Source organism: Apteryx rowi, unplaced genomic scaffold, assembly GCF_003343035.1.
Source record: "Apteryx rowi isolate R43461 unplaced genomic scaffold, aptRow1 scaffold_280, whole genome shotgun sequence".
Taxonomy (NCBI): Eukaryota; Metazoa; Chordata; class Aves; order Apterygiformes; family Apterygidae; genus Apteryx; species Apteryx rowi.
This window is the reverse complement of record NW_020449197.1, coordinates 1,094,601-1,105,339: the sequence shown is the minus strand read 5'-3', so window position 1 is coordinate 1,105,339 and position 10,739 is coordinate 1,094,601. Positions and strand designations below refer to the sequence as shown.

The following is a 10,739-nucleotide window of genomic DNA, read 5'->3' as shown; positions in this document are numbered from 1 at the left end:
CAGCAGGAGGGATTGGTGGACACCTCTGTGCTTAGTCTGAGAACTCCTAGAGAACAGTGTTATTTCAAGTTGTTCTTTCCCCTGAAGATATTAAATTACCAGGGTCTGTCATATCACTGACAACCGAAAGTTCTAGACAAAAAACAGTCAGCAGATTTTTCCAGACCTTGGGTGTCAGCTGTGAGGTTCAAGCTGTTTTAACTGATTTTACAGGGATTATTTCAAGCTCCTGGAACACCTCTTAACAGGAAACAAGAACCACCTTAAACATAATTTTCTTTTCTGAATGCACTTCTTTGACTTTGTTTAACAAACACAGCATATATGTAATTATAATGCACATTAGGGAATTAGAGGAATAATAAACCGCATTTGACAGAGCAAATCCTCTAGTTGGCTGAACTATTGGAGAGTGCTCACTTACAAGAACTATAATTAACATCAGCATAAATACATTTATTGTATTAGTGAAGTTGGTAGTTTAGAGCTGTAGTGCAGAGCTTGCATTGCTCTGCTGAGATAATTAAATAACATTATTACTTTTGGATAACATGGACTAGATTATGCATATTTTTATTGCAATACTTCTATTTTAAGGAAAAGATCAGCTGCACTTCTTGTATAGATGTTCTAAAAAAATTCTACTTGGGGAAAGAATATTGCCTGTAATGCAAAATTAACATTAAACATCGTCTGAGGAATACTGCAAAAAACACTTCTAAAAATTTAAACTAAGTCAATAATTCTTGTGTATTAACAGACTGTGAAATCATAATAAGTGTTTTCTTTGCATACACTGTGTTAAATGTTTTCTTTTCACTTTTTGACTATGTTAGGCTTCATTTGGAATACGCTGTATTATTGCTTCACCTGTAGCAGTGCAATTCTCTGAGGGGACATTTCCAGAGGCAGAGAAGCACTATAAAGTAATTGTGTTGCCTTCTTTAAATTCCCATTCGTATACTCTCCAGACCTATCACTACTGTGAAAACTTAATTATAGCAAGAGATTTGCTAACATACTGCCCACACCTAAACCAGCTCTTCCTAATGCAACTGATAAAGAGTGTATTTTAAATGTGTGCTTATAAAACAGCTAGGAGTTGTACTATGAGTGTGGCTTAATTTCTTCCCAAATGTAACAGTGAAAGCAGTTACAATAAAAAGTGCAGAAAAAAGTATTAAAGTTTTCACAGTTTTACCAGTTGAAACTCTGGCTAGGTTGGCAGGCAGACAAATACAGATGCTCAACCTTAGAGAGGACAGCTCAGTTACCGTATCAGAAACTTGTATTGAAGTGACTTCAAGTACAGCTTCAGACTATCGAGTTAAAGACTGCACAAATCCAAAGTCAAAGTATAAGGACTTTGGTAAATATTAAAAGGACAACAACTAGAAGTAGTAGTTCTGTCATACTAAGGCTGTTATCTGTGGTCCTAAAATGCAGTTGTCCTTTTCCATTTTGTTAAATAAAGATAGCCTCCCTTTCAATAAGAACATGTCTCCTAAAAACACAGTTGACTTTTCTTCAAACTATTGTTTTTATTTACTCTAAAAAAAATTATATACAAGACCCTGAAAATGCTAAACTGTGCAGATAGCTCTGTCATATGCCATAGCTAGTACTGCATTTAGAAAGTAATAATGTGAAATTGACCCCCACCAAAAATATAGCATGTTTTAAGGTTTATTTCTGAAATGTTGTTATACACTATATTAAGTATAGATATTTTAAAAAATATATCAAATTAATGGAACGGTTTAAGTTTTAATGTAATGACAAAGTTATAGATATGAAGATACGAGTGTTGTAACAATCCTTTTTTGTCAGGCCACCACCCAGGTAATGGTGTTTCAGTCTTATTTCTGGCCAAGTTGGGACAACTAAAGAGGAAGAGACAAAAAATAACATTAGGTTGCTAATCTTATTCATTCAGTCAAACTAATAACCAGTTCATAGAGTAAACTTTTTCTGTCCTACAATGTTTGGTTGTTTCTTGCAACCAAAAGCATGGTAGTAATAGAGAAAATATTTAAGGCATACACTCACAGGAAGGGATCTGAACTTCTTTAAAATCATAAAATATGAATAAATGTAGGTGGTAAAAGTCCAGTACACACAGCCAGTCTCTGAGGAATGAAAAAGTTAATTAAACTGACTGAAGAGCTGTAATCTGATATGTACCATTTGTTTTGTCTCTTTCAGGTGCAACAAGAATGAGTTTAGTGCTGTAAAATGTAGTTCTGAATAAGAATGAATTTATTCTCATGTTAATAGGAAGTAAAAGCATAGATGGTGACAGGCACTGAAGGACTATTAGTTGCTGACCAAACATGAATAATTTGTATTTTGCATCTGTATTGGAAAAAGGCATGGAGAAGTAATGGCAATGAGAACTTCATTAACAGCATTAAAAGACTGATTTTAATAGGTATGGACAACTTTGAGCTCCCTCTATCTAAGTTGTTAGAATAACCTGAAAAGACTTGCTATTTGTAGAGAGTGCCAAGAACTATATAACTCAAAATATAGTTACATAAGTAATAAAAATTACCGAGGTGTTACCAAAGGTAACCTACCTACCTGTTTTATAAACTGCATAGCATTAAAGAGTTCACTGCAGCCATAGAGCACGTGTTTGCCTTGTTTACCCTAAGAAAAGACAAAAATGGGAAGAAATCAAGTTTTTAACAGAGTTAGCAAAAGTGCTAAATTAGTTTAAAACTAATTGTACACCAAAAAAAAAAAATCTCTATAAAGTCCTACATTGTTGGCCAGGAAAAGAATAATAATTTGTCCACCAGGAAAAAACCCTGTAATGAAACTGAAACAGAAAACAAGAGACCAGAGGCAGAAAAAAAAAGTAGAAAAAAATGAAGCATTTTACACATTTAAACCCCCTGGAATCCTAAATTCTTTGATGTATCTATGAATGGCACAGTGGGGGAGGGAGGGTAACAACTTTATTGGGAAGGTCATCCCCTCTGTTGCCTCCCACAAAAAACAGCCAAACCTCTGCCCCCTAAACTAACTGGACATTGCTGTAAGAATAGGAATGGCATATTTACTACTACTGTTGTGATAGAACCAAAAACCCTCTATCTGTAATGCATTTCTGTACTATGGTGAAGTTAGAAGCAGCATTTTTTGTAAAAGGATTTTGAAACAGAATGTTATGATTAATTCAGTTAGATACATAATAACCCTAGCTTGCAGTGAATGCCTGACAGTAAAAAGGCTGCCAAAGTGCTACATTAGCATTTTGAAAGTGAAAATTAGTACAAGTAATACATAGTTTCAAACTAAGTTTATTTCCAGTGTTGAGCTATTAACACCATCGTTCCTCAAAGTTCAGGGATAGTCTTGAGAAATCAAATTAAACAGTTTCACTGTTAAATTATTTTGCATTTTTCCATATTACTTAGCCTTCTGTGATTAGAAAAGGAGAACCCTTCTAGCTCTGTGTTCATGACTAACAAACGAGAAGTGGTCAGGAGAACTGGCAAGACAAAAACAGCCTAGAATGAGCCTATCTGCAAAGACTGCTAGTTTTTCTGGCAGGAAGGTAAAACTGTACTTATTAAAGAACGAAAAAGGAACATAAGCCTTCACAAAGTGTTTCTGTTTCATAAATGCTATGAATTTTGCTGTTTCAGCAGAAAGTAAGAGGAGGAGATGCTAACAGTCCACTGTTGGTGCTTGCATGCTAACTGGGGAGCTGGCAGTCCTGGTTTGTCTTCACCTTTTCTTAAATTTGAGTGATTTCTRATAATATGCTATTCTTTTCCCTAAGCAGGGTCTTGAGCTTGGGTCTTCCCACATTTCAGGCCAGCTGAGGTGGGGTTGCTTTCTGTTTGTATCCTTGCACCTGAAAAGCTCAGTTTTTGATCTAAACTGGTATTTTGACAGGTCCCATTTTCAGCAGTATGACTGAATATCATTTGTTTCTCCATAGTACCAAATACATTTTTAAAAGACAGAAATAATTGTGAAATGGGATTGTTGCCTTCCAAGTAGCTAAAATACATTCATGTACGCTTGCAGTGTGTCATACATATTCTTCTAGAAGGGTAATTTTAAATAAAAACACTTTCAGTGTTACTTAGAACACTTATACAAAGGGAATTATAGCTATATAATTACTGGAGACAAGTTTAAACCCCTTAACATCTCAAATAAAATAACCTTAGTACTCTTCAAAGTCTGATATGTTTTGACTGAAAAATTATGTTGGATCTAAATTTCTTGGGCTAAACTGTATTGTCTAGCACAGGTAATGACTGAAACTTAATGCCCTTTCTGCCAAAATAAAACCTGATGCATAGTAGTAAATTATAAAAGACAAAATAAGGCAGAATTCTGTTTAACTCAATTCAAAAGTGCAACACGAGCAAAATTAAAAATCCTGATTTCCTACTGACGTTTTCTTATGTATTTTTTCCCTGATTGCACATATAATAAAGATGTTAACTTCACAGAAGCAGTCTTCTAAATGTTACAGAAAGTCTGCTAAAATTGGTTGCTATCAGTGTGTTACACAATATAACTGTCAAAAGTGTACGTACCTTTATGTAGTCAACAAGATTTTGATATTCAATATAGTTGCCTCCTCCGACTACAAATACTATTGCCTAAAATGCAACAGACAGATATTCAGAATATGCAATTAAATCTTAACATTTCAGTAGTAAAATATATACTAAATCATTAAACATAGAGCAACAGTCATCCTGATCAATCATGTTTCATTCTAAGAAGGACTGGAACCAGTACTGGCTTTCTACCTGAAATATGGTGATAGAAAAATTTTGCAGGTATACAAAGGGGCAAGCAGAGAGCTTCTAATATGTCACTTTTTTCTAATAAGAAATTTTGGAAATTTATGCAGTTTCAACATGTTACTTTTTTCATGTGCAGATGTCTCCAGTGTCCAAAAGAACAGTTAAAAATATTTTTGTGGACCATTAAGAATTAATTTGGGAAACAAAATACTTTTGTAATTGTTTGACTACCTTATATGAATTTTGTATAGTAACAGCTTTGTTAATACTGTCACAGCTGCTATGACCTTCTGTTAGTCATACATGATGCCTCATGGTATATTCTTTTCTTCAAGAGGATAATTAAGACATTTCAAGAGAAATAAAAGACACTGACAAGGCAAACATTTTGCATCTGAAACTTGGTAGTAGGTTGAGGTAAGACTGCTACTATTTCCAAAAATAATGACAATTACCAGCATAAAATTTATCTTAAATGGAAAGGGAGGAAATGATAACAATTGCAGGTTTTTTTTTCTTAAATTACAGAGACTGTCTAAAGTACAATCACTTATATCAATGATTGACTGTTTAAGGACATGCAAAGGATGAAATTTAGAGAATATTATAAAAGTCTACTATAACAATGGGAGTTTTAAATCCGAGTACCATACTTGGAGCAATAATGCTGCAATCAGTATTATTAAATTCCTGTACTTGCCTCCAGAAGCATTTTCTATTTTTTTTTCTCCAGGATTAGTTAATGCTTTCACAGTCCTTTGAAGATGAAAAGATTACTTCAGAGCAAGTGCTAAGTACAACTAATGCTAGATGTAATTAGACTAAGTGGTTTTTGCAAACAGAAACTTCTAATTTTCTTAATCATGATCATTAAAAATGACTGGTACTTTAGGGAAAAAAATTTTTTTTGTTTTTTTTTTGATATATGAATACTGAAAAAATAATTTCTACATGACTTACCTCCTGGAATGGATTTTTGTTTCTTGGAATTGAACTATAAGAAAAATAAACAATTTAACTTGAATCTTATTTGACACTGATATAAATACACAAAATAAGTTATCATATACACATCATGTTTATGGAATGCTATATAATATTAGGCAAGGACTTAAAATAGAGCAGTAATTGCCTTTCTGTGTTCATCTTAAGTAAATGATTTATTATATAAAATCATTCACCCTACCGGAATGAATACATGAGTAAATAGGAATTCTTCTACTTCCGTTTTAAAGCTGTCCTTTGAATCATGAGCTTTACAACACTTTTGTGGAGCTTGAGCACAAATACAGTGACGGAGATGTTAGCTAAAAACCTCATCACCATTAGTTAAGTTCATACATAAAAATCATGGTTCGTGACACTTAGGAATCCTCCCTACCGGAACCTTCCCTTGCTAACCCGGCAGCTCCCAGTGCCTGCCCTGCCTGCAAACTTATTCGTSTTTCAAAATCTAAACAATTCCTACAGGCAGCAGCTGTCTGTGTGCTCCAGCGTCAGGTTTCACAGCAACAACATCAGGAGTAAAATGATTTAAACAGGAAGTGGCAAGTTACAGTCTGAGTGGTACAGCTGCCTCCTCTCCATCTGATGACATGGTTAGCCATGGGCAGGTAGCCGGTGAGGGAGGGAAACCTCGCCTCCTGCACCACCTGGCATACGGGAGAGGAAAGGAAAAGGAACAAAGGAACAGGAATGCTCTGAAGCAGCAACCTGCTCTCCTTCCTTTGGCTCGCAGGCTCACACTACTTGCTGCCTTGTACTGGCCTGCAGACCCAGGCTAGTTTAATCCATCTTAGATCCTAAAACAAAGCACCATATTTCCCCTTCCAGCTTATCTTTTCTCTTATTCCAAGAAGTTTTTCCCAATCCCTGAAGCGACCAATATGAGTTCATGTGACATAGCTCCCAGTGTACGACGAAAAATAGCTTTTAAGAGGCAATGGCTATCTTTAAATATGTTGTTTTGAATGTGTTGTGAATGCTACAAACCCCACGTATGCAGAATTGCTAGCCTAATTCTCTCCTTATTTGAATATGATATGACAAATCCACACATATTTCGGGTCATCCTTTCAGATGGCAAGCCCTGTTTATGCTTTACATAGGCTCTGCATGGGATATAAAGGTGTTGGTTTGCTAAGTCCGAATTAGAGTAATGTGATCCCCACTTTATTTAAAAATAAGGCAGAAATGCCTGGAAGGAGTAGGTTAGAACAAAATGAGTCCTCTTAAGCAACACTTTTTAAATATTCTTGCATTAATTATTCTGCTGAATACTGATATTTTAAACTAGGAATATTTTGTCAAGCCAGTTAACCTACCTTTTTGGATAATCTATGAATATTTGTGCTACCGTCTAGATGGGAAAATTAGACAAATGTCTCTATGGCTATACTAGAGTTTTGTTGTCATGCTCAAATTTGATTTAAGGCAATCTGAAATCTTTAAAATAACCATGCAATGGATGATATATATTAAAGCTGTATTATTAGTGGCTGTGACAAATCTTGTCACATGAACAAGACACACATCAACATACAGCCCTCCAAGCATCTCGTCTCTATGAGAAAACTAAATACATCTGACATGCAGATTTGGTTTAATGACTTAGTGCTCGGTTTAACGACCATTATATTTATGTAACTACGTATTCAAACTGCATGGAATGCACTAAAAATAATAGTAACTGTGAAAGCAAAAAAAAGTCAATGACTTCTGCATTAGAAGTCTTAAAAGCTGATCCTGGACACTTGATTTTGATAAAGTAATGGTGCCTATCAGTCTATTCTGTTGAAAACCCAACTACAGAATGGAAAAAGACACATTTCGTATCCCACCAGTATAATTTATAATGGATACATCAAGTGTAGGGTATAATTCCGATGAAGTGACCTTTGGCAGGTAAGCCTCCATAAATCTGTTCAAACAATCCATATTTTAGCATTATATAATGAAGTTTAAATAAAAAGTACATTGCATACCGTTAACTTAAATATGCTATTAAAACAGATTCCCAATATTTTCTCTAGGACATGGGTTTTCAACATGTATTGTCTGTGAACTACTACTATAAAGTCTTGAAAAGTTACAAGAAAACCAGGCTAGCTAATTTCTGCACTTCCAGCGTAGGGGCTCTCCAATCGAGAAAGGTTAAAAAAGGTGCAGGAATATAACTTGAGTTCATTTAAAAAACAAACCTCAAACCAAAATTTAAAACCTTCTTCCTGTAGTAATTATTACAGTCACACAGAATGACACATTTATGAACTGCTGTAGATGATATCATTAAATTGGTTAAACTAACAGAAGCAACACATATAATGGGTAAAAATACACATTTATGTAAAAAGAATTGTCTTTAATAAAACAAAAATCTTTGCTCTCAGACAAAATACTAGGTCTAAAATGCTACAAAAGGAGAATGAAACACAACAAAAGATGCAATTAAAATAAAACATACTGTCATTTTTTTTCTTTAATGCTTTCAAAATCTGCTTAATTTTTGAAGTTATAAAGGCTGAAGTAATACTTTCAAATAAGACATTCTATGGAATTTGTTTTTCATTACCACTTTTGCTATTGTAAATATGCAATATGCAAATATTGTAACTATTAGTCCAATAATAAACTTCTGCAATTAAATGAGCTGATTATTTTCCCACAGCTCAGATGGAAATTATTAGAAAGATACATTAAAATGAAACATCATCTTCTTTTCTAGAATATTAGAGGTGAGCTTATCAACCATGGGTATTACTCACAGAAGCAAAAGTTATAATAATAAGTAAGTCTACTAAAAATTTATAAAGTTATTTTCCTCTCTTTTTAGTGGCAACATAAATTATATCCCTTTCATATGTACATGAATATAAAATGTGCATCTGTCTACAAAAGCAAACGCACTCAATTTTTAATTATTTTTAGCAAAGTTACTAACAAAAGAATTACTAAAAAAAGAATGTATTCAAATTAAAATTTTAACTGAAATTTGATAGAAAAGTTTTGGTGCACTATCAAATGACTTCAGTTTAATAATGAATGCACAGTTTCAAAAAAACAATTAGTATTACTGTAAAAACTTCTAATTTTTATTACTGCTAAATGTTAGTACATATTCCTGTGTCTCCACAGATGTAGATTTTAGCGGTATGTTCAATCATTGGAACAAAAGTTTTTGTGCAGTATTACAAAAACGTAACTGGTTGATCCAGGTTCTAACTGTAAATTTCTTCAACATCAACTTCCTTGACTTAGCATTAACAATTAAATATCTTGTGCAGTCAGTATATAAAATAAAAATGAATTTCTTAAATTATCCATTTCATGTAGCAGAAGGAAAAAAGCAAATTTCATGGTAAACTCACCTGTCACTACCTCGGAGCATCTTGGGGTCAAAATACCTGTAGTCATCTGTCTCCTATTAAAAAATATGCTTTTAATCATAATCTCAGCTTACAAATGCTTGCTTATATATTAAACACAATTCAGACCAATGCAATTTTCCATGAAGTATGAAGTTTGCATGAAGTTATATCATACAAAATTAGTTGTGATGTCCACATATATTTATAATGCTTATATATAACTGAACCAGTACAGTACAAACAATAGTTCTTCCACAAAAGTTAGAGCCACAAAGGGTGCTATTGAAGTGACTCTTTGTTTCTGGTTCATCTAAAATCCACTATTATGAACTTTCCAAAAAATATATTGGTTGCATAATAAATCCCAGCAGAAAGGGAACAGGCAGAAAAAGAAAAAATTAATGTGTCACCAGCTTTAGAGGAATATCATGTGGTTAGTTATGAATGTTAAAATTTTCCAGGTTACAGTGATCTCCTATTGATTTAATATTGAAAAACAAAACAGTTTTATGGCAATGAAAGCTAAATGCAGCATAGATCAAAATCTGCTACTATTATGAAACTTATCCTTTTCATTTCATGATTTATGACTATTATTAAAACAAAATTACGTTTGTGAAGAAGCAAGTTCTACAAGAACTGTCTAAATTACACAAAATTTTTTTCTTCATGCAAAACATTGAGACATATCCAATATTTTTACTGGCAACATGCAAGATTTTTGCCAGTTATTATAGATGAAAAACAAAGCGTCTTAGTAACCGCTTCTGACAGCTAGYTGGCTTTCATCTGTTTCTATACTACATTTTCAGCCAGGTACTGTGAAGTTTAGTTTATGGATAAATTGCATGCAGGAGTTAAGCTGATTTCATTTGTGTGCTACATGCAGGATCTTTGTGTTTTGATGGTTCTGTATAGCAGAAATAATTCTTCTTGATTTACAGGATGGTTAAAAAAAAACACAGGATGGTATTTTTTGCCTCTAAGAGTTGTTCTTTCTGTTCCTGCTTATGAAAAACTTTGAAACCACAACTGTGGACTTATTTGGCCTTCCTAGTAGTTGTCCTTCAGACAAAACAAGCAGCAGGGACAAGCACTTGAGTAACACACAGAGTGATTTAAAGACAACTGTGCATTAGTTATGCACAGAATACTACTCTGAATAATTTCAAATTTTTAACTGACACAGTAATATTTGTGAACGGCTGTGGCACAAGTTTTACCTTTAGTATATTACTTTATGCTAAATATAAAAAGCAGCAATATAATTTAAATTTATTTACACTCAGTTAGCATGACTTCTGAATAATGTTTTAATTTTGCATAAAAGTGTAAACCTTTATCTGTGTGTACATTTCATACACTGACCACTGTGGTTAGCTAGTAAAATTCAGTGAATTAAAAAGGAGATTTTCTTCTGTGTTGGAAAAAAAAAAAAAACCTTAAAAATCTCTCTGCCACGTCTTTTGCCAGCAGGGCAACGGCTGTCCATTCTGAGAATGGAAAGGACCTCAAACATCAGAAGAACAGAGGCCACACAGGTGTAAATCTACACACTGTCCTTTTCCAGATACACTTTTGTTAATCCAAA

At 33.7% G+C, this 10,739-nt stretch overlaps 1 protein-coding gene across 4 annotated transcripts in view; it reads right to left on the bottom strand.

Annotated features, from left to right (window-relative positions):
* Positions 1-1,674: 1,674 nt before the first annotated feature.
* The window catches only part of SCFD1 (sec1 family domain containing 1), a 57,563-nt gene continuing 48,498 nt past the window's right edge, over positions 1,675-10,739 (bottom strand). For all 4 annotated transcript variants that reach the window (XM_026068885.1, XM_026068886.1, XM_026068887.1 and 1 more), the window contains 5 exons: positions 9,149-9,201; positions 5,742-5,775; positions 4,566-4,631; positions 2,584-2,652; positions 1,675-1,883 (listed from right to left, as the gene is read on the bottom strand). In XM_026068885.1, the coding sequence (XP_025924670.1) occupies positions 1,860-1,883; positions 2,584-2,652; positions 4,566-4,631; positions 5,742-5,775; positions 9,149-9,201 (246 nt within the window). In that variant the 3' untranslated portion in view covers positions 1,675-1,859. The remainder of the gene's footprint in view (positions 1,884-2,583; positions 2,653-4,565; positions 4,632-5,741; positions 5,776-9,148; positions 9,202-10,739) is intronic.